Genomic DNA, 24,232 nt, shown 5'->3' with positions numbered 1-24,232 from the left:
AAATGACTGAAAAAGCTTTAGAAGAAAGAAACAGAGAGAGGGTGATTTACACCTGTTTTCTCAGCTGAAAATACACAAATGACACAAATGCACTAATATTATTTAAGTTAAATAAATCAAAAGTCAATGCTCATGTCAAAAATCATAACCTAATCAGATACCTTTCTGTGAGTTAGAGTGTGTACTGAGTGATTCAGTTCTCATAGACTCTAAATTATGTTTTACTTACCAATCCTTAAATGTTTTTGGGTGAGGAATCTCAACAAATCAAGCTGCTGCTCTGGATGGGCAGACCTTCCTGGCAGCCATAAGGACACAAGACTGAAGCAATTTCAAAAAATGCACTGCAGGATTTGAATGATGCCGTCAGCAGCAACATCTCCAGGCAGCCGGATGGAGTCTTCATAGCAGCTGCTGATTTTAATCAACTCAACCTTCAACTCCAAAGATGTAGCAGGACCAAGGACCAGTGCGATTTCATTTTTTAAACTTTTTTAAAACAAAGTTTAAATATCTAAATAACAAAAAATAATAAAAGAAATAAATGACTAACTAAATCTTGAAATGAATATGAAAATAAATAGATAAATGCAAAAATAAATAAATGATTGAATGTGGGATATATGAATGTATGTATAAATAAATACAGGGATAAATGAAACAATAGGGAAATAAAAATATAAATAAAATAAATAAATAAATAAATAAATAATAGAACATATGTCAAAACTAAACAGATAGATGTGAAACTCGCTGGCTCTGCACACGCTAAAATTACGGTTTATTTAACTGTTGGTTGAGTTTGGTAATGGCGATATTTTGCCACTGACAGGTTCAGACAGTGTTTCAACAGTGATTATATAAGAAACAACTTGTGCACTGTAATTTAGTCGTTTATTGCGTCTTCTTACACTGATGGCTGCTGTTTTAGAGCTGTCTGTGTCTGGATGGTTCCTGTTTTTCACATGACGATTTCCACGGTTCTTTCTCTTTCATTTTTCAGATGACAAAATACAACATATCATTGGTTATATTGTGGCTAATACACTGTGTGCAATGTAAAAAGTTACAGCAGTGAAATTCAGCTGATCGGTTTAGTGTTGTGATTAAATGTTACAAAGTAGAGACCAAAAAGTGAACCATAAAAAGCATGGAATGATAAAATATGTTGGTCTATAACATATTTTGTATTGGCTTACAATGTATCAGAAATCATTGTCTAGTAAAGTGCTTGATAGAGATTATTTGCAGTATGATTGTACTAACTTGAACATGTTTTACGGAGTGCTCTCCTGACACAAATGATCATATATTATCGATAACATTAGCATTACAGTAAATAAAAAGGCAAAATGAATTCACAAAGAACAGACATATCATCCTGTACTCTGTATCAAGTTTTAGCCCGATTCCTGGTTCCTGGATATGTAAACAATATACCTCATATATCTTTGGGACAGTAAGTGAGACAAGATTTAAACAAACAGAATGTAATGCAACTTCTGCAAGAGGTAGAAAAGGTTCAGCACTGAGAAAACAGACATTATTCAAAGGGTAACTTCAGTGTTTTTCAACTCAGACCTATTTTCTCACATTTTTGAGTCCAAGTGACTAAAGGGAACATTTAAAAAAAAAAAAAACAACAACAAAAAAAAGGGTCCAAAAGTGAGCAGGAGCTGCAGCTGGGTTCAGATGCAACTATGCACCATAATTTTAAAAAGTCCATTAAAAAATGCATTTTTTTTGTCACTGACAGGCTCAGATTATTAATATTTTACATTATTCAGACAAAGATAGACCTTTTTCTTAAAGAGAAAGATTCTCAACCCGATACAGCCCCAAAATTGCTATTGCCAAAGCTTGCTTTTGCCACTAACGGGCTCATAATATTATTCTAAGTGTCAACTACATTATGGAAAGGATCCCTATAGAGATAGACCTTTTTTTGTTATAAAGTGGTCCAGTATTGAGCAAGAGGGCTACAGCTGGCAGTGGCAAAACCGGCTGCAGTGTAACCGCTCGCGGCAATCACGCACCGTCAATGTGCATCCTCTAAAAATTTTGTTTTTGCCACTAACAAGCTTTTTTTAAAGAGATCTCTACAGAGCTAGACCTTTCTTGTTAAAGAGTGATAGCGGGGCTATTTCTGGTTTAATAGAAAGGATCTTTCTCTGTATAAAAAAAATGGTCTATCTCTGTGGGGATCCTTTCCAAACAATAACAACTGGAGCCTGTCAGTGACGAAACCAGCACTTTAGGTTGATCTAAATTGACGCTGCGCATTGCCTGTCAGTAGCAAAATATTGCCAAACCCACCAGACCCTGTTCAAATAAAAAGTAATTTAAGCGTGTACAGAGCCAACATGTTCACCCATTTGGTAAATTAAAAAATGCAGTTGATTGTTGGAACATTTGAAGGAGAAACTCTATCTCTGTAGGGATCCTTTTCATAATTTTGTCAGACAATTATAACAATCAGAGTCTATAGGCGGATGTAAGCTGACAGGGCGTAATAGCCTATTTAGGTGATCTTAGATTGTTTGTTAAAGACTATCTCTGCAGGGATGCCTTCAGACACTTATTGTAATCTGAGCCTGTCAGTGGCAGAAACAAGCATTTTGCAGATGTTGACTGCAGTGTTGTTGCTCAATACTGGACCAAAATAAGAAATAGTTGGTTTTTTTTTTAGTCACTTCAACACAAAAACATGAAAAAACAGGGTCCAGAATGAAAAATACCAGTTTTCCTTTCTGATCAGTGTTAAAATCTACAGCATGTTGAAGTTAAATGTTTCTAGCTGGGGCTGTCAAAATGAAGGTTGTGCAACTAGAAGTGCCACCAAGAGACACATTTTAAGGCGTATTAGTCATCAACATTAACAGCCTCAGCAGCAAACAAACTGTGTGTATCCCGTCTCGTCATTGTTTGTCTCTAGATATTGTCGTCGGCGTCGGCTCGGCCGCACAGGAAGAAGCAGAATAAGGTGCAGCAGCCGCCTACCAGAAACAGACCCAGGAGGATGTAGATTAAGGTGGTGGTCCAGAAGGCAAACAGGTAAAGCGTCCTGTCGCAGTACGGATCCACGCTGGTTGTGTTCTTGTTGTAGTTGGGCTCGTAAATAGAGTATATCCACACATTACCTGGACAAAAAAAAACAAGTGAATTATGTAATCCAATTCATAGAATGAACATAGCAGAGAGCAGAGCAGAGCTGCTGTCTGACTGTCTGATATTACTTTAAAATAATTAGATACATAAAATCATGAGAGTTTTGCCAGAGTTTGGGGTTTCTAATTTTACTACTGAGGGCGTTTGTGTGCAGCATTGACAATTCAGAGAAAGGAAGGAGGTTCCTAGCAAATACAGAGGGACATCTAGTGGCCCCCACATGTCACTACAGTGTGGCTCCAACTGGTGCACCATAATGAGGCAAGTTGCAGCATGCAGCTAATATTTGTGAGTATTTGTATTTGTGCTCTTTTATGTTTGATTTCATTTAAACAGCAAACCTAAACTAAGACTGTACGTCTCTTGTAACACTTGCATTGAATTTTGCACTTTTAACCCTTTAAAACCTGAGCAAATTGCCTTGATATTTTTGTGAAGAGTGCAACAAGCAACTTAACAAGAAATGGCCCCCAAAACAAAATTAGCAAGTAGTTTTTGGACCATAATTTTAAATATGTAAATAAAAGAAATATAAATGCATTTTTCATTTTTTTCCTCCTATCTAAAAACCCACACCCCCAGCTAACTTTCAGATAATTTCTTTCTTACTTTATTTATTCATTTTATTTTTTTAAATTTAGTTATTTGTTTTTTTTAATTTTATTTAATTTTATTTTTTGCAATGTTGCTCAATTTTTCCTGTATTTTTGAAAGAAATCAAACCAATTTTCTCAGGCTTCAGAGGTTAAAATGCCAGTAAAAGGAGTCTGAATGCAGCTGAAATAAACTGCTCTGGAGAGAAATGAACTGTCTTGCCTGGAGAGCTATTTGGCGGGTTATGTAAGAGATGATGCCTGCTCAAACAAAATATGGACAAAATTGAGTCTCACCCTGTGATGACCTGTGGTGCAATCACACGTCAGGCCCAGACACATCAAACACACGTCAAACAACTCGAGGCGATGACGGCCGACTGTTGCATCACCTCATGTCACCTGTGTCTCAGCCAAAAAGCTGCCCCTGACCACGCACAGCAACGGCCAACTAACACATTCTGCGCCTGCGTGAGAGGAAATAACTCTCCATACGAGCAGTTATCCGAAAAATAAAGACAAAGGCCGACTAGTGCCAACTGTGCAGGTCACATCAATTTAGGACATTTCTAGGAATTTAGCATGTATCTAGGATTTGAGGACGTATTTTGGATTTTAGGACATTTCTAGAACTTGAGATTGTTTCAAGGATTTTAGTACGTATCTAGGATTTGAGAATGTTTCTCTGAATTTAGGACATTTTTAGGATTTTGGGACATTCCTAGAATCTTGGGACATTTCTAGGATTTTAGCATGTATCTAGGATTTGAGGACATTTCTTGGATTTTAGTATGTTTCTAGAAATTTAGCACATTTCTCGGATTTTAGGACATTTCTAGAACTTAAGGATGTTTCTAGGATTGTAGCACGCATCGCTGGAATTTTGGGACATTTCTAGGATTTTAGGACATTAGAGATTTAGGTAGGACCTCTTTGGATTGGGCCACTGTCCACTGGCACTTTTTTGATAAACAAGCTCTATTCTGAAGCTGTTTTATGCACTCTGGCACCTTATATATACTAAAAGTACAAAAAAAGTTCCCATTGTGGACCACTTTATCTTGGTGTGCCATCCCCATCCCTCTATGATGTGATTCGTCTCTCCTCTGCTGTTTAAACTCACCAGCAATAAACCAGCAGCAGAGGAAGAAACCCATCAACGAGTTCCAGGTGGCGCAGACTGCGGTGAGCGGGTTGGAGGTGCCGTCTTTGGCCTCCCGGGCGCAGGGCAGGCAGGAGAGCACCGCCAACACCAGGCCGAAGACTCCCGCCACTATCAAGTAGATGGGGATGTAGTGCTGCCGCGGACAGTCATTCAGATATACCGCACCTGTTGGACACAGAGTTGACGACAGCAGATAAGTTGGATTTAATTTATCTGAGAAATTGTCATTTTCGCACTTGTAAAAAAAGAGCATTTTAACGAAACAAACAACAAATAAAATGTCTGTAATGTGAATCGCTCACTCACCAATTGAAATCTGAGCAATCGGCATGACACAGAAAACCAACTTTGAGCATGCTGCAAGAAAAAGGGATATATTTAGATAAAGCAAAGACACACACAGCTTTTTTTCTGTAAAAAAATCTATGACGATGATGATCTCACCTAGTGCCGGTGTCGGGGGCTGAGGATGGTTGCGGATGCGTCGAATGAGACCAGTGTTTGACATTTTCAGTAGTGGAGACTCTAAACTACAAAAGAGGATTAAGAACAGAGTCAGAAGTGTTATTACATTGTCCAAAAGTAAAAGTGTTGACCGGAGACATAGATGGATAGATTAGATACCATTTCTACCAACATTAGCCCCATTAATCCTTCACTCTGGACTTTTAACAGGGAGTCAGACAGCAGCTCTGCTCTGCTCTCTGCTATGTTCACATTTCAGAGAATGTAATAACAATTTCTCAGATAACAATGTTTTATTTGTAGGGCTGTGCCCGACTCAGAGTTATGTCAGTCGATCAGATTTGCCAATTAAATATGAATATTAGGGCTGTCCCGAGTAGCATTTTCAGGGCTCTGGAGCGTATTAGATATCAAACAAAAGCCAGAGACCGTGTTGTATTAAGTTGCCGAGGGGCTGTAAAGTCACCGCTCCTGAGCAGAGGAGAGAAGACCATGTTATCTCAGAGCCTTACAGCGCAGACTTTCTCCTCTTCTGTGCCGCTGCATCGTGTCCGCTGCAGCATCTACCAAAGAGTAGCCTGACCGTCAAGAGCGCTCACTCTGCAGCAAAATCTGGGGACCAAAACGTCCCCAGAAGCACATTACACACCACACTGACTTGCCAAAAAACATCTGCTCGACTTAAAGGAATCTCAGTCGACTGAGCGGTCTCCGACTGATGATACGAATCTCAAACTCTCAGGAGGAACCCAAAATTATTTAACCTACCTGCAGAATGAGGGCGTGTTGTGAACCAGTCTTTCTGGATGATTCTTACTATGTGAAAAAAGCTCCCTTTGAATAGCAGGAAAACACTCCACTATTGACTTAAAGACGATGTTTTTGTTGGTCAATGGCTTAATTTCTCTCTGCTGCAACACAACAACAATGCACCTGACGACAAGTGCTACTTAACAAAGTGGGCGCTGGCTGTAAAAATGACAACTATGTCCGTCTAAAGCTAGCACTGACAGTTTAGCTGTGCTTAAGTCAACATTTTTGTTTTTCAATGGCGCAATCTCTTTCTGTTGCCTCAAAAGAGCAATACAACAACAATGCACCTGACGACACCGGTTTTTAAAAAGACGCCCACAGGTGCTCAGACGGACATAAGGACAGTTGTTACACACACAGAGTAGGTGCTTCAGTGTTTGACTCTTGTGGCCTGGTGTTACACAGGCAGGGCTGCACATTATGACCAAAATAATCATCACAATCATTTTTATCACTACTAAGATCACAATTTAAATTACATAAAAACTGACAAATAAATCTACCTTGCATTCCAGCTAATTAACAAATTTTTGCATCAAAATGAGACTAAAAATATGATTAGTCTTCACCTGAATTCTGCGATCTCCTATTGATGCGTATCTAATGATTTTTTTAAAAAGCTATGAAAAAACGTCTGAAAAAAAGAAAAAGGGATTTTTAAAAAGCTAGAATTTTAAACACCTTTTGGGATTTTTTTTAAAGCTCTCTTCTTTGTTTTTTGTTGTTTTTTACAATAATTTTTTCAGGCAATTTTCTTGTACTTTTTACTAATTTCTTGCTATTTTTGGGTTCATTTCCTATTTTGTTGCTCAATACCTTCTTCCCATGTTTTTGAAAGAAATCAAACCAATTGTTTTTTTACAGTTACAGCCAGTGAAAAACTAAGCTAAACTTTATAGTATGTTTTCCAAATCATTTCTGTTTTTTTTCAACTTCCTCGTACTTTCTACCAATTTATTGCAAATTTTTGAGTCATTTCCTCTTTCATTGCTCATTTCCTTATTCCATGTTTTTGTGAGAAATCCAGTCATCATGTTTTTTTTTTGTTTTTTTTTTACAGTTCCCATTAGAGTCACGTAAGACACTTTACGGCTGTTTTCACGAGAAGAGTCACATACTCCTAATAACAAATAAACTAAACCAGACCTGTAAGTACTCAACACCTAAAAAAATGTCTAGGAAAATAAAAAGCTAAGGAAAAATTATATTTATAATTATCGTAATTACAGATTTTAAATTATCTTACCAAATTACTATAACTTTAAGCACATTTTCCAGGTCATTTCCGTGTTTTTTGAAAACATTTTTTTAATATTTTTATTTTTTTTTCACTTTTAAAAAGACTAATTTCCAGGTAATTTTCTTAAACTTTGTTTTGTAATTTCTTGCTAATTTTGGAGTCATTTCCTCTTTTGTGGCTCTTTGTCTTCTATCCGTGTTTTTGAGAGAAATAAAGTCAGTTTGATCATGTGCATGTGGCTGTTCATTATTGCATCTTCTCCCAGCCCTAAATTAAATTTAAGTTTCATGCAGTTCCTTGTTATCAGTGTCCAGTACAGCCTGTAAAACAATAAAATGTTCGCACAGGATATTTTGGCATGACGGTTTGTTTACACATCTGCAGTGCTTTTATGAGGAAAAATAGTACAGCAGAGAGGTCTGACTGCATTCCCACCAAAGCCAGTTTAACCAGTATAAAAACAGCAGCGACAAGATACAACCTGCGCGTTAATTAACGTCACATTAAAACACACAGCAGAAAACAGGCGCATTTAGGAGAATATTTAGAGAAAAACTGAGGCTGAAACATGCTGTTGATTGTTTTTGTGTTATTAGTGATAAACTAAATTGTGTGTTTTGTTTGTGATGAACAAGTAAATAAAAACACACTCGGAGCTCTTGCAGTTTTAAAGCTTCACATGTGTGAAACTTTGGCCAAACTATTAAACAAACGTTGTCAAACGTTAAACTGCGGCCTCGCTTTTAATTTTATAAGCCAAACGCTTTCCGCCACGCCCCGGTAACACACCGACACAACGCCAACTTCTGCTGACCCACAACGGCTGGAAACTACAAACACGACCGCACAAAAGTCGCGAAAGTGCTACTTTAACGCTTTAAGAGCCGCAGTTTGATGTGTAATTGTCCCAAACTCACCTGCAGTCAGAGTTTACCTTCCCGCTGTCTGCTGCTGTCTGACGCTCACAGCTGCTGCTGCTGCGCGCGTGAGATGCCAAACCTCCGCCTCTCGGGAGCGCGCACGCCCAGAGCGGCGTTCACGAGGTCATCTTGTGCGGGTAACTGAAGTAACTGCAGCCTGTGATGTCATAGGCCGGGGCCAGGGGCCAGGGGCCAGGTGCAGCAGCCCCTGTGCATGTTTCCAGACTTTTAGGACATTTCTGGGATTTTAGGATGTTTTTTATTTTTTTTAAGATTTTAACACATTTTTAAAAAAATATTTTAGGACATTTCTAAGATTTTAGACTTTTCTCTGATTTTAGGACATTTCTAAGATTTTAAGATGTTTCTTGTGGATTTTGGGTTCTGAGGATATTAAAGTATATCTTATATATATTAAAGTAGTGCCTGAAAGAAAAATCTGAAAAAAAATTATTTAAGTGCTGTGACATTCAGATTAAGTAGAATGAGTTGCTTAAGTGTGCTGAAATAAGAAAACATATACAGTGCTGCAATTCAGAACTTGAAAGTAAACTCAACATTAAATGCTGGTATTTTGAATTTTAAGGATCAGTCTTTGCAAATATGACGGACTCAGGATAAACAAATATTGTCAAATGAGACCAGATAAAGGCTGAAAGAGTCTTTTCTCTGAGTTTGAACAGAGGTGTGGTCACTGATAAGCTGCTGCTGAGGTCACAGTCGCAGCTAATCAGGTAAAAAGATATCATTTTCCTGCGTGCTAACAGCTGCAGAAAATGCTGCAGTGTAATTCAATAATGAAAAAGTTACCAAATATAAAAAAGAATTGTAAAAGAGAGTATATCTGGAGTTTTTAAGGTTAGACATAATAAAATTACTCATTTTTGTTTTTATTGCCATCTTGCTCAAACATTCACTGTCATAAGTATGCACGTCAATAGTGCATGTTTTCTGATTTCAGATTTTAGTCTCATCTAATCACGTAAAGATATGAGACGTGAGATATGTGCAGGAATGCAAACCTGTTGTGTTGCAATGAATCTCTCTCAGCTGAACGCTAAAGTGAAAGTGTTCCTTTAAAATGTGAAGTCCAATCTAAAATATAAAGATTTCAATCATTTAAACCCTCCAAATAATGAAATTAATTGCGAAAACACTCAGTCAGTGTTAATTGTTTATTCATAAGAAAATCATTTCTAAACAAATGTGATTTTATTTTTAAATTTAAGCATAATTACAACATAAATTAATGTAAAAATCATGACAGAAACAGCAAAAAAATGACAAAACAGTATAATAATAAATTAGATGTAATAACACATAAAACATAAAACATTTTGGCAGCATTTGCAGTTGAGTTTTGATGACCTGACCAGCAGATCATAGAACAGTTAACAGTGAAACACAAATGCAAAATGCGTCAGTACACTACAGCACCTTTGTTGTTTAACAGTCTTTATCTTTGAAGTTTTGGTTTTTTATTAGTTCATCAAAACTTTTCTTTGTCCGTTAACTTCCACCTGAGAGGCCGGACGCTGAGACGGTTTGCGCGGGGAAATAAAGTGATGCTGTCACAAGTCTGTGAGACAGACGCTGGAAGACGTCTCGACGTAGACGCACCCTCGGCATCCTGAACCGGATTGGCCGCTTCGCAGATCGATCACATGGCTCCGACTCCTCTCTGATTCCGCAGTCTGGAGTCGAGCGCCACCGAGCACCGAGTCCCACAGCCGACCTCTGCTCCACAGCTGCAAAAAAACCCGACAGGACTGACTGAGTGTGTGTGAGCAGCCCGAAGAAAATGTTGTTATTGTACATTTCTGCAGACCTCTTTTCAAGACCAAAAAACAAATAACTGGGTGCTTTCTGGCGAGAAATTAGCAGCATTTCCAGCATTGTTGTGAAATACATCTGTGGCACTTCCTGTTTGCCACACAACTGGTTGTTTTGTAATGTGACACTTGCAGTATTTCCAGAGATTATGCCACCAATAATTTTAAAGAGACATCGGATTATGCGGCATTTCTAGCTGTCTTAGTGTCACCGGAATTGGGCGTTTTTTACGCCAGATATCGCAGCATTTTAAAAGGCAAAAATTGCATCCAGACTGGTTGTTTACTGACAAAACATTTCTGTGTTTCCAGCAGCAATTTCACCAGCAAAACTGGTCATTTTTAGTGAGAAATCATTGCATTTCTCGCAGTGTTTGTGCCACCAAAACAGTGTTTCTTAGCAAGACATTGGATGGACTGAAGACATTTCCAGCAGCAATTGTGCAACAATTAACCACCAAAGCGAGCGAGACATTAGAGGCATTTCCAAAGGCAGTTATATCATCAAAACTGTGATTAAAGGACACATCAGGGACATTTCCAGCAATTATTTTGGCACCAAAGATGGCTGTTTTTTAAGGTATGTATTGGCAGCATTTCCAGCAGCAGTTGTACCACAAAACTGGTGATTTTAGCAAAACCTAGCTGCATTTTAAGTGGAAAATGTGACACCAAAACCTTTTGTTAGTGAGAAATCACTGTATTTCCAACAAGTGTGCCACCAAAACAGACTGTTTTTAGTGAGACATCACAGTATTTCCAGCGGTGATTGTGACCCTGAAAACTGATTAGTTTACAAAGAGACATTTCAGCAGCGAGTGTGCCACCGAAGCTGGGTGTATTTAGTGAGCCGTCACTGCATTTCCTGTCGCTGGTGTGCCACCAAAAACGGGTGTTTTTTAGCAAAACATTGCAGCATTTTAAATGGCGATAGTGACGCAAAAACTGGTTATTTTTTAACTGATGGTGTTTTTTTATTTGGTGATTGTGTTGGTGTGAGAGAGGGGGAATATTACTGTGTCAAACCTCAATAGAGATGTGAGTGTCGGGGTATCTCCTGTAGAAGATGGTTCTGAGGTTAAATTCAGGGTTTTCTTCTGCCTTGAAAACCCGCGTCCTTATAGTGTCGTTCTCACACCGCACTATGGCGTAAACATCTGAAGCTGTGGATCATATCACAGAAAAAACAAGGTGTAAAGATTAGACAAGAGAACAAAAGGTCTGCAATCACAAATCACAAAAAAAAACTGGAGGAGATGTGATGTGCGGAGCCACCTGTCTGTTTGGGAGGGCTGAGTCCGGACGCCCTGCGGAGGTAGACTGTGGTCACCACAGTGGGTTGAGGTAGAAAACACTGGAAGATAGAGGGAGACGGCAAATCCTCCCTCAGTTCCCTACACACACAAAATTAAATTAAATTAAATTAAATTAAATTAAATTAAATTAAATTAAATTAAGTTAAATTAAATTAAATTAAATTAAATTAAATTAAATTAAATTAAATTAAGTTAAATTAAATTAAATTAAATTAAATTAAATTGTGTTATTGTAGAAGCGAAAGGGATGATCCACAATATTTAGAATATTAACATTTTTTTTTTAGTTTCTACATGTGTGGGCTCTTTTTTTAATTTTCTTGTCTTGTGTATTTGTAACCACTTTAAAAAAAATTTTGTTTGTTTTTTAAATTTTTCCTTTTTATTTTTTAATTTAGGAAGCTTTTTTAAAAAATATTTAGGTGTTTCTGTTTCTCAGAGGAGAAAAGCAGTTGTGTTTGGAATAAATAAAATAATTGAAAAATAAAAATGACAATAATGTTTTTATTTTGATTTCATTAGAGGATTCTCACATCTCTTGTTTTAAAGAGCTCTCTTTTTACTATATTTATTTTTTAGATTCTGGTAGTTTTGCCTCACATTTTGTTGTTGTCATGATAATCCTAATTTTCTTATTAATAAATACATTTAATTCACCAAAAACGTGGCTTTACATTCCTTGCCTTCTCCCATCACGAGCTGGTTCCTAACAATACATAAATAATTAAATACAAAGTATGTTTACTGTGCATTTTTACTAACTTTCTGAGCAAGTGAAATTACTCTTTCGATGTTTTTTTTACCCCTTATCAAACATGCAAACAAAAATTCCTGACACACCTGAGTTGGACTTGGGAATGGGAGAAGAGACGTAGGAGGAAGCGTCCGGTGGCGCCTGGGAGGAAGGTGGTTGGCAGCACGACGTAGCGACCCGGAGCCAGAGTCCATCTCAGCGTCACACTGCGGGAGTCCATGTAGACGGAGCTGGCCACCTGCTCACCGACACACTGCACCCGGCTGCTGCGGTTCACCTCCACCTGTGCCACAACAGCGTAGCAGGGATTTTATTTATTTATTTATTTTTAATTTAATTTAATTTAATTTAATTTAATTTAATTTAATTTAATTTAATTTAATTTAATTTTATTTTTAATTTTATTTTTTTTATTTTTTTATTTATTTATTTATTTTTTATTGCAGGAATTGAAAAGGTGTCACATTGTTAGGCCTGCTCACCTTCAGCACCTCAAAGCCGATCGGCAGGTTGTCTCCTCCTCCATCTTTCCTCCGTATCCTCCTGTCCTCCTGCTGCAGACAGATCAGCACCTCCTCCTCTTTGTCTCTCACCTCAAACATGAACTAGAGAGTCAGAAAAGTAAAACGTTAGAGTATTGTGACGATTACATTTTGTTATTTTCATTTCTTTCATTACCTGCGGGTTGTGCAGGAAAGTGTCTCTGTGGTTGATGCATCCTCCACATCGACTCCTCTTGTCCATCTGTGCCTCCCATCCTCCCACCTCTCCACTATCGTCCTCCTTTGTCTCTTTTTTCACGCTATTATCTCGCTCACACCTCTCTTCCTTCTGCTGACTCTCCCCGAGTCTCGCCTCCTTCCGGTTACCCTGCTGCTTGGTCCCTCCATGTCTGGTGTCGTTGTTCTTCCCTGAACTCAGCGCGTGGTTGCTTTGGTGGAGGTCGGTGGATGGAGGTGTTCCCGGGGAAGTGGGAGCTGGAGTCCACTCCCCATAGTGCCGCACCTCCCTCCAGTGAGAGCTCGGCCACAGCAGAGGTCTCTCCACCAGCCGGCACAGCACCACGTCTGTGAAGTAGTGACAGAAATCCTCAAAGTCCATCCTGAGGAGCAGGAGAGGAAATGTAGTGTGTCAATCACGTGACATTTATGACAACAATCAGCAAAATAAACGGATAGAAATCATGCTAAATGCCCACTTTTAAACATGTATTTTACAGACTTTTTAACACCTTTGGTCAGAGACAATTTCAGTGTTTTTGGGTTGTCGATTCGTTTGTCTCATTCAGGGACATTTCCTCAAATTTGGCACAAACATCTTCTTGCACTCAACAATGAACAGATTTGATTTTGGTGGTCAAAAGTCAAAAGTTTATTGTTGTTTGTTTATCTCATTCTCACAACTGCTATATGTCAAGAATGCCTTGAGAGAATTTCTGGCACAAAATTAGGCACAAACGTGTTCAAAGGTCAAGGTCACTGTGACCTTGCATTTGTGTCATTCTTTTGAACATAAGATCTCAATAAGGCTTTGAGGGAATTACCTCAAATTTGGCCCAAAGGCACACATGGACATAACAATTGACTGATTCGATCTTGGTGGTCATAGGTCAAAGGACAAGGTCAATGTCACCTTGCGTCAGTCTAATTCTCATGAACACAATATCTCAAGAGTTTCTTGAGGGAATTTCAGCAAATTTAGCACAACCGTCTACTAGGACATAACAATTAATTGATTTAATCTTGGTGGCAACAAGTCAAAGGTCAAGGTCATTATGGCCTTGCGTCCATCTCATTCTCGTCAAAATTATATCTCAAGAAGGCCTTCGTGGTCAAAGGTCAAGGTGACCTCACAAAACAAGTTTTTTGGCATAACTCAAGAAGAAGAGGATAAAATGATGACATTTTACATCTAAAAAGTAAAAACAGTGAACTTTACAATGACACCATTGTGTTCTGCCATTATTTAATAAAATATCTCAGTAACAAAAAGGAACATTTGCTCAGATATTGAATTAGTGACACTATTTTGGGGTTTTTACCTGGAAACTGTGAATTTTGAATATGTAACTTCTTTTTAGGAACGTCCACCTTTGATCACTGTAAGTGTAAAGTCTGGACAGACATTGATGTAAACTGTAACTGCAACTTTACTTGTGTGGGCAGGAGTACAATATGATCCCAACAAATAATTAATGATGGAAATATACCAGAACTCCCCGACATCTCGAACAATGAGCCCCATCTTCTCCCTCTCTGCTCGACTCATCTGCTGCCACTGCTGCGACCTGCAGGGGGCGTCCACACACAACAATGTCAAAGGCAAAAATGCAGAGCTGCAAGGTCCAACACACTGGAAATGACATGTGAAAAGTAGCGTTTCAACTTCTGGAAACCTTTATAGGTCCATTTTGGCCATTTTTTTCGAGTTTCTCAGGCTTCCATAATGCATACGACAGATGTCTCCTTGTAAAACAACTCTGACACAATTGTAAAATGTCGGAAATTGTAATTATGAAATGTTGTAAAACAGACTGACGGTGCGAAACGTCTGCAGAGGCTTATTTCCCAAAGCTCCAGCAAAATGTGTGATGTACTCAGCAGTCAGACATGTGGCAGATTAAGCCAGTACAGAGTTCAGAGTCTCATTCTCCTGAACATTTATCTCAAGAACCTTTGAGGGAATTTCCTCAAATTTGGGACAATCATCCACTTGGATTCAACAATGACGTGATTATATTTTGGTGGTCAAAGGTGAAGATCATGTGGCCTTACTTCCATGTCATTACTGTGAGCACAAGATTGCAATAAGGTCTTGAGAGAATTTCCTCAAATTCGGCGAAAACATTCACTTGGACTAAAGGATGAACTGATTAGATTTTGGTGGTTAAAGGTCAAGGTCACTATGACCTCTTGTGTTTCCTTTTTGTGAACATGATACCTCAAGAATGCCTTGAGGGACTTTCCTCAAATTTGGCACGAACGTCTACTTGGATATATGCCCTCACCCCTGACTCCAGGCTCCCGTCCAGTCCGTGGTGCCCCATGGATTCCTCATGCGCACCATGAAGAGTCGGGACATCCAGCCCGTCTTCTGCAGCTTCTCCCCCAGCCTCACCTTCCTCACCGCTGTGATCCCGTAGGCGTGCCCTCGCACCAGACCGCAGTCCAAAACCGACTCCACCGTCTCCCCCTCTGCTGGCTGAGACATGTTAATTTATGTTAGTCGCCACATTTCAAACACTTTTTGCAGCTATTTTGTCCGATGATATTCAGAGATGCTCACTCGAATGGAGCAGGTGATGAGGGCTTTGCGTTCGTGAGCCTTGGCTAAGGTCTGGAAGAGCGCCCTTCTTTGGTCGCTGTGCTGGCTGAGGGCCTCACGATCCAGGCTGAGGGGCTCCGAAACCCCGCCGGTGAAGTCGATCAGAGCCTCTGTGGTGTTTCCACCTTCCAGCGCCTCGTAGCAGCCGTTTAGCCTACAGAGTAACCAGATATAGATTGAATGAATGATTAATGGCTGAGCCCCTCTTCTCCATTTTCTTATTCAACAGGTGTTTGTTTGTAGTAGGACATTTGAAAATGAAACTGGTTCTTGTCCCATAAGTGTGCATCTATTAGGTTTACATATTATGATTTTTTATCAGATACTAGGGGGTATATTAGGATGTATTTTGGCCAGGATGGCGTTAGTATAGTGCAGGGACTCATCTTACTTTGCTTGCATGGGGGCCAGAGTCACAGCAGCCTCATGCACATTTCTGGAAGTTTTGGACATTTCTGGGACTTTGGGATATTTCTAAGCTTTTAGGGACGTTTCAAGGATTTAAGCACGTTATTTGTATTTTAGGATGTCTCTCAAACTTTTAGACATTTCTTAGAGTTTTGGACCTTTTTTGGATTTTAGGACACTATATTTGGCCAGTCTAGCATGGTGCAGTGATGCTTAACTTGCTTTGCTTGGGGGCCACTTTTGCAAAATGACCAGGGGGCCATGTGTCTGGGATTTTTGGACATATCTGGGATCACCTGGCACACTACTAGGGCCAGATTTGGCCAGCTGCTATAAATTAAGCATCCCTGTAAGACTTTGCATTGAATTAGCCTCTGATGGGCACATATGAAGGAGGAATGGACCAGCTCAAGAATTTGGTCCCACTGTTCATTAGAAAGGTCTGCTTCAGACCCTGTTCCCTGGCTCTTCTAGTTTAAATAAAGAGACCAGGATTGGCAAAACCCATGAACCTACAGATAATTCAGATGGCCGTCCTTTGATCCATTGTCTATGAATCCTAATCAATCAGGCAATCAAGGTTTCGGGGGTCTTGATAGCTCCTATGCCATTGTTGAAGGAAGAATGGGTGTTTTGTCAGTCCTCGAACATAATCAAGCCGGGTGAATCACTTACTTGGCGTAGGCCTTTTCCAGCAGTGCGCTCCAAAACTCTCGTGGCGTTGCCGAGCGGCAGAAGAGCAGGACTCCATCTCTGCTGACCGGCAGACGGTCGTCCACAACGACGTCCATCCAACGGCCGAGTCTCCAGAACCGGAAATGGAAGATTCCTGCGTACAGGTCGGGGTGCTTTGGATTCCACTCCTGGTCCACGTGGTCGGGGATCACCTGTGGGGACGTAGGAGTAAGTCGAAGGAAAAATGGAGGGAAAGAAGGAAGCAATAAAGAAATACACAACCTTCTTCCACAGGAAGGGCTCGGATGCTAAGCAGGAAATGGCAGCCACCATCCAGCAGTTACCCAGACTGCCTTGGTGTAGGTCACGAGTGCTGATGCCATCGACAAACAGTCGGGGGTCCTTACATATCTCCTGGAGGCAGAAGAAAGACGTTTCATAAAAAACACATTAAACTTGTTTTTTTTTTCTTTTTTTTGGCCACCTTGGAGCAACAAAACGTGCGTATTTGGTAACATCTGGGAAATATGGAGCTGATGTTGTTAACTTTCTTGTTATTTTTGGTTGCGGTCATTCCCCTGGCTGAAATGACACGCAGAAGACCCCGAAATGTTGACCAATCAGAGCAGACTGGGCCGTTTTTGGGGGGAAGGGGGCCTTAAAGAGACAGGTGCTAAAACAGAGCGTCTTAAACAGATTGTGAATTCAAGTGTTGCAGCACAGACATTATGAAGGGTAAAGACGACAGTTTTTTGACCATTAACCCTTTGAAACCTTAAAAAAGTGGCTTGATTTCTTTCAAAAACATGACAAATGAGAATTTTATTTATTTATTTACCTTTACCTATTTATTTTAGGTAAAGGTAAATAAATAAAAATTATTTTAAAAATAAAAACCCAAACAAAGAAGAAAATTACCTGAAAAAAGTGTGATATAATAAATATAATAACTCTGTAACATAATTTTAAATAGGTTTATAACAATATTCATTAATATAGTTTATCCCTTGATATTTTTTGTAGCCTTTTTTTTTTTTTTAAATCTACTAATTTCCTGCAATTTGTGTAATATTTCTCACCAAGCTGGTCATTTCCATTTTCGCATGTTTTGCTCAGCGTTCAGAGAAAGCCAAGATACAAATACGAACCTGAAAATGAGCATATTAGCAAATCTTTAAATAAACTCTGATGAATGAGCGCAGCAGCAGTTCGTAGCGTCAGTGTTTTATGAGGCCTGCGAGTGTCGGAGCACTGCTGAGGAGACAGATCCTGTCTGTGTGGATCTGTTGATCTCCGTTTGGACAGGGTCAGGTAACAGTAGAGGTGCTGCTGGACACACGCACACACACTGAGGCAGGAAAACACACACACACACACACACACACACACACACACTGGGTGGTCATAACCTCCTCGGATGTAACCCCAGACGAGATATGTACCTTCCTTGTGATGATATCAACTTCACAACAAGTAGGAGGCCACCTGGATTGTGACAGTCGAGGGGGAAGTTGCAGAGTGACTCGATGTCAAACTAACATCCGACTCCCCGTTGATAAACGCTTAAAATACCTGAGCGGAGCATTAGGAACACAATACCATTAACCCTTTATCTCCTGCTCTGAGTCAACAAATTAGTCTCCAGCAGGGTTTCGCATCAACAAGGTTTGGTCCACAGACTGAATGAACTACATGAACTCTACTGATCACAGTCGATCCTGAATTTGGAGCTAAAATAAACATGATTATTTATTAAGATCAGTGCAATTAACCCTTTAAAACCTGCCATTACTTTTCTTGTGCCGCTCTAAAGTATTACAATCTTTGAGCCCTGAGCAAATGTCTTTATTTGTTTCAAAAATGTAGGAAAAAGAAAAAAACCCAAATATACTATATTCATAATTATCATAACTTTATATTAAAAATTCTGTTACAAAATTATTAGCTTTTTAAAGCACTATTTCAAGTCTCTCTTTTTTTGTGCAAACTTTCGGGTAATTTTCTTGTTCTTTTTAATAATTTCTGACTAATTTTTGAGTTATTTCTTTTCAAGTTACTTATTGCCTTCTTATCATGATTTGGAAATAAATTAAACAAATTTGTCCATGTATTAAAGGGTTAATGGGTGACCTCAGGTCATCTGCAGTCTTGAAAAGTCTTAAAAAGCATCATATTCCTTAAAAAGACCTTTAAATGTATTTAAAAACATTTTTTTCAAAAGGTCTTGACTATTTTTGCACATTTTCTCCTGCATAGACATTATAATCAGTTATATATATTTTTCATTTAAATTATTTAAAAAAAAAAGATTACTCTTTTGGTTAATCAGTTTGACCATCTTCTTTCACTTATCTTGGTTTAGGCCACGTTAATTGATTATTTTACAAGGAATTGTTGTTATAAACAGCTGGGGATTACTGAAACAATGTGATTAACAGTTTTGTAAATAATGTACTTTAATTGATTATTATCGGCCTTGTTGTCCTTATTGGTTTGCTGTCATTTGTTGCCCAGTAGAATTATGTAAAAAGCATTAAATTTAATTTTACACAGCTTTTAAAAGGTCTTTAAAAGTCTTGTTTTTTGTTCATACATGCATAATCCATCTCCTAACAAGTCCTTGCACATTTAAATCTATATTTTTTGGCTACTGACAACTGGGCAATAAATAATTTAACCTTGACTTTAACCTCATATTACACTGGCACCATTAAAGGCTAACTGTAGCCACCATAAACTTATACACGTCTACACCCATCTCAACACTGCGCTTTTTTAAATTAACTGCTGCTCTTTCTTAACTGTAAACACACACACACACACACACACACACACACACACACACACACTAATAGAGCAGTCCACCAGCGTTGCGAGCGGCTCGCTCTCTGAGGGATAAGGTTTCACTGCCTGAAGCGTCTCCTATAATAGAAAGTGCTTTAATTATCCCGAATCTGACGGAAATATAACGAGCTGCGGTCACTTTATTTAGATGTGTGAGGAGAGGAGATATATTTGTAAAATAACTCTTTGTCGCTGTTGAACTGGTTTGAACTGGTTTGAAGTGGGTAATTGTGGAAATGAAGCTGTGTAAAAAACAACCTGTGAGATATAAAGAGTTTGTAATAAATAATAATAATTAACATGACTTTTCAATGACTTTGAGAATTTAAAGCATAATGAATTCAGAACAAGAGTAGGACCAAATATTGAAATATAATGTTTATTTATGAGAGAGGAGAGGGTGCAAAAAGCAGGGTGCATGTCAAAAACAATTCTGAGCACTGAGGATTATTTTGGCTTTAGGGAAGGGGCTTAATTTATTTAAATGGTTGTATTTTTAATTTTTTTCACAGCCATTTTTTTATTAAAACATGACCGTGATTTCTTTTTTTTCTTTTTTTTTTTTTTTTTTAAAAAAGGCTATTTTTGTTTTATCTTTGAAAATGTTTAGTTTATTTTTAATAACAACATTTTGACTTTATAAAAAAAAATTTTTTGGGTGATTTTAAAAGAAAAAAATTGTGATAATCTAAAAGACTTTGGCAATTTGGCCATTTTTAAGGATTTTTTTTTCTTTAATTTCTTTTCTTTTTTTAAGAAAACATGTCTTTCAAACCTTGAACACATCATGTATTATTAAACAGGTTTGTTAGACAAAATTCCATGACTTTTCCAAAACTTTTCCAGGTCTGGAAACTACCATTTACAAATTCCATGCCTTTTCTAGACTTTTTATGACCACAACAAACTCTGGATATACTTTTCGGCTTCTCGCTCAGTCACACTCACCCTCGGCCTCTTCCACGTCAGCCCCGGCGGAGGCTCCCTCTTGTAGAAGAGGGACTGAGCGTTGGCGGGGAACAGGGGATCCTTGAAGAGCGCGCCTCGACGCAGACAGGCCCGCCTCAGCTTGTGAAAGCTTTGACCCTGGAAACTGTGAACTCGTTCGGGCATAGTGGCTGAAGAGGAGAAGCTTCTGGAAAGATAGAAAGAAGAGTTTCACTGAGAGCATATTTAACGTGCAGTTTTCAAAACGAGTTCTTGACATTTCCAGCTGTGTTTCTAGCTACAAAACATGCAATTTTTAACGAGAGTTTGGGACATTTCTAGCTACGTTTGTAGCGACAAAACATGTAATTGTTCCTGAAATGTATTTTTAGCGTGACTTCTAGACATTTCCATTTCGTAGTGACAAAAAACAGTTTTTATGGTGAGTCTGGGACATTTGCAGCTGTGTTTGTCATAACAAAACACAGTGTTTAACCAGAGTTTGGGACATTTCGAGCCATATTTGTAGCAACAAAAAATGCAATTTTTCACAAACTTGTGGACATTCCCAGCTGTTTGTAGAGACGAAACACACATGTTTAACACGAGTTTAGGACATGTCCAGCTCTGTTTGAAGCGACAAAACAAACAGTTTTGATTGAAAGTTTGCAGCATTTCCAGCCATGTATAGTAACAAAACACGCAATTTTTCATGAAAGTTTAGGACTTTTCCAGCCGTGTCTCTTGCAACAAACATGCATTTTTAAAGTGAGTTTGGGACATGTCTAGCTCTGCTTGAAGCAACTATTTTTATTGAGGGTTTGCAGCATTTCCAGCTGTTGTATATTGCAACAAAACACGCAATTTTTCATGCAAGTTTGGGACATTTCTAGCTGTGTTTGTAGCTACAAAACACACATTTTGAACATGAATTCTGGACATCTCGAGCTGTGTTTGTAGCATCAGAACATGCAACTTTTTTAACAAGTTTGGGACATTTTACATTAAATTAGCCTATATTTGGTAGACACCATTGAAAATATGAACGTCTTTGGACGTTTAAAGGGTTTAAACAGCTTCAGGCAGAGTTAGCTGGTCAGTGTGTGTGTGTGTGTGTGTGTGTGTGTGTGTGTGTGTGTGTGTGTGTGTGTGTGTGTTTGGAGGGATAATGTGAGGACAGCAGTAAGGTAATGGTACCGTTTTAGTCATGGGTGATATGACCTGCTGGGGTCAGCAGTGTGACTGGTGACCCATCAACTGGTGTGTGTGTGTGTGTGTGTGTGTGTGAAGCAGTGTGCCCGGTGTCAGCGTGAGTATGCCAGGTGTGTGTGTGTGTGCTGACGTCGGGGTCAGCTCAGGGTCTTGCTGTGCGGAGAGGAAAAGCAGAGATGAAACCTTGCAGGGTTTGCAGATACCGCTCGGGTCAGCGTCATTAATTATCAGCGAGGTTTTCTTTTTCTTGTATCAGATTCGTGCAGAGAGACATAAGCACCCGAAAAACATATGATCCATAATTTAAGAACGTATGATAAATTCATGCCTTATCATGTTTTACTGATTGCAGCAACCAAATACATCATGAATTCCTGCGGCTCAATATTTTTATTATTGTTTGATGGCTCAACTTAAAATAGACTCATCACTGGTGAACGCAGTCAGTTAGTACAATTTTAAAGTTTTTTTTTTTTTTTAGTATTTTGTGTATTTGTTATCCGGTGTTTATTCTGTTGACTTTCATTTGTGGATTTTTAAAAATTATTTTAGTGCTTAATTGTTGTACTCTTTATTATTTTTATTGTTGAAAAATTTATCGTGTTTTTTTTGTTTATTTAAATTTTATTTGTTCAGCCTTTTCACCATTTAATTTAATCCATTATATATACACCGTGAATTTTTTTTTTTTTTTTATCATTTTACTGTCTAAAGCCATGCTTCACCAAACAGTTTAAGTTTTTTTTTTTATAGTAAAGGTAGTCATGCTAAGATAATCAATTGCATTTTTTATGAAATAAATATTATTCCATTATACATTTGGTGAAATAAACTATATTTTTTAGAAGTTATAAAAAATAAATAAATATCTCAAATAACTATGTGGAAATAACACTATGCTACTATAAAAAAATGCAAAAATAAATCAATAAAAAATAAAATAAAAATTCCATTGTTTTTTTTTCGTAGTGGAATTTTTAAATGGATAAATAAATTAAATACACAAAAATATGAGCTTTATAATACAAATTTCACTCCACATTACTTATCTATAAAGGCTGTCACCAGTTTCAGCAATATTCAGTATTGCCCTTGAGTTTATATTTAAATCATTAAAAACCTCATATTTATATATATATATATATATATATATATATCAGGCTTTATTAACATGCATTAGATATTACTGTATATAAACTGCAGGTAAATTCTTTTACCTTGAAGTCAGACTGGAAGTTTTTCCGCTTGTTTTCTGAAACTGTCTCTGGAGCTCAGGCTGCAGATCTGAACATCCTTTGGTCATTTAGGAAATCCTCCAGAGACGATCATATGTGCTCTGTGGTGACAAATATCCAGCATTTGTCGTCTCTTTCCTCCTCTCTTTTGTCCAGAGTCAGCTGTTAAAAGCTGTCTTCGTCTGTCCTCTGAATCTGCCAGGAGTGTGTGACTCATCTCCACCACAGACACACACTTCACTTGGAGATTTGTGTCACAGGGCCTGAATTAAAAAAAATAAAAATCAGAAAAAAAAAGTGAATAAATGTGAAACTGCAGCGTGAGTGATGCTGCAGGGTGAGCGCTCAGCTTGCTGTGAGCTCTGCACGCTCCCTGACACCATCTCTTATGAGTGTGTGTATGTAACAGCCTGCAGATGCGTGTGTGTCCATGTGCAAACAGCCGTGACACACACGGTGCACGATGACACACGGCTGTAACTCTACCTGTCTTTGCACAGACAAAAGACAGACAGTCTCTGTGTGACATAACACAGCAGGAAAACGCTGCAGAGTTTCTAAAATAGACACTGTGTGCAAAACTGCTCTGCAGGACACAAACAAGTGTGTGTATTTTTGTGTGTGTGTCACTCACATTTCTCTCTCCTGTCTCCCTCTTGTCTTTCCGTCCTCATATTGACCTATGTCCCCCCTTCTGTCCTCCTTTTCTGCCTTATCTTTTTGGTCTCTTCTCCTCTTCCCTCATATCTTCTCCTGCTCAGACTCCTGGAGTATCTGTTGCTGTCGAGTGTGTTTCCCCCTGACACCTGAGAAACCGCGTCTATTTTAACCTCCTCACTGCCAAATATCGAGCTAATTATTCCCTTATTTTCTGTTTGATCAACACGAGGCTGCAACGCAGGGCTGATAGAGACAACTTATGTCTTTCTGAGGGACAAAAAGACCAAAGTTTTAGACATAAATAAAAGGAAAAACCTTAAATGAACCTCAAAATACAGCTTTTTTTGTCCATTTAGGCCGCTTTTACTGTATTCTCAGTAAAAAGTGAGAATATTTCAAAACATTTCCTGATAAATGTCGACCAGGTGCTACTGCCTCTGAGTGTTTATACTGTGTGTGTTTCTACTACATGTACTGCATACTACTGCAGGTACTCGAGTGGTATATGATGGAAACGATGAAAAAACAACAACAACAACAACAACAACAACAACAACAACAACAACAACAACAAAAGGATTTCAAGATGTTTCTAGGACTTTTTAGGACATCTTCAGATTTTAGGACATTTCAGATTTCAGGGTGTTTCTTGGAATTTAGGATGTTTTGTGGATTTTAGGA

General features: G+C 38.5%; 2 protein-coding genes across 2 annotated transcripts; both read right to left on the bottom strand.

The window, feature by feature from the left end:
* Positions 1-2,620: 2,620 nt before the first annotated feature.
* Positions 2,621-8,469, bottom strand: LOC121962536 (transmembrane protein 272-like). Its single transcript, XM_042512799.1, has 5 exons — positions 8,362-8,469; positions 5,371-5,456; positions 5,233-5,283; positions 4,885-5,091; positions 2,621-3,140 (listed from the first exon to the last, which is right to left on the bottom strand). Exons 2-5 carry the CDS (start codon positions 5,432-5,434, stop codon positions 2,932-2,934), a joined length of 531 nt encoding a protein of 176 aa, XP_042368733.1. The 5' UTR covers positions 5,435-5,456; positions 8,362-8,469; the 3' UTR covers positions 2,621-2,931.
* A 1,451-nt stretch (positions 8,470-9,920) lies between these two features.
* Positions 9,921-22,963, bottom strand: LOC121962324 (calpain-5-like). Its single transcript, XM_042512564.1, has 13 exons — positions 22,874-22,963; positions 20,466-20,652; positions 16,956-17,087; positions 16,674-16,885; positions 15,552-15,744; positions 15,274-15,467; positions 14,476-14,553; positions 12,945-13,368; positions 12,749-12,871; positions 12,353-12,549; positions 11,472-11,590; positions 11,223-11,359; positions 9,921-10,112 (listed from the first exon to the last, which is right to left on the bottom strand). Exons 1-13 carry the CDS (start codon positions 22,957-22,959, stop codon positions 9,936-9,938), a joined length of 2,259 nt encoding a protein of 752 aa, XP_042368498.1. The 5' UTR covers positions 22,960-22,963; the 3' UTR covers positions 9,921-9,935.
* Positions 22,964-24,232: the final 1,269 nt, after the last annotated feature.

The sequence above is a fragment of the Plectropomus leopardus genome, chromosome 23 (assembly GCF_008729295.1).
Source record: "Plectropomus leopardus isolate mb chromosome 23, YSFRI_Pleo_2.0, whole genome shotgun sequence".
Taxonomy (NCBI): Eukaryota; Metazoa; Chordata; class Actinopteri; order Perciformes; family Serranidae; genus Plectropomus; species Plectropomus leopardus.
Note: the sequence above shows the minus strand (reverse complement) of the source record. Positions and strands in the feature narration are given on the sequence as shown.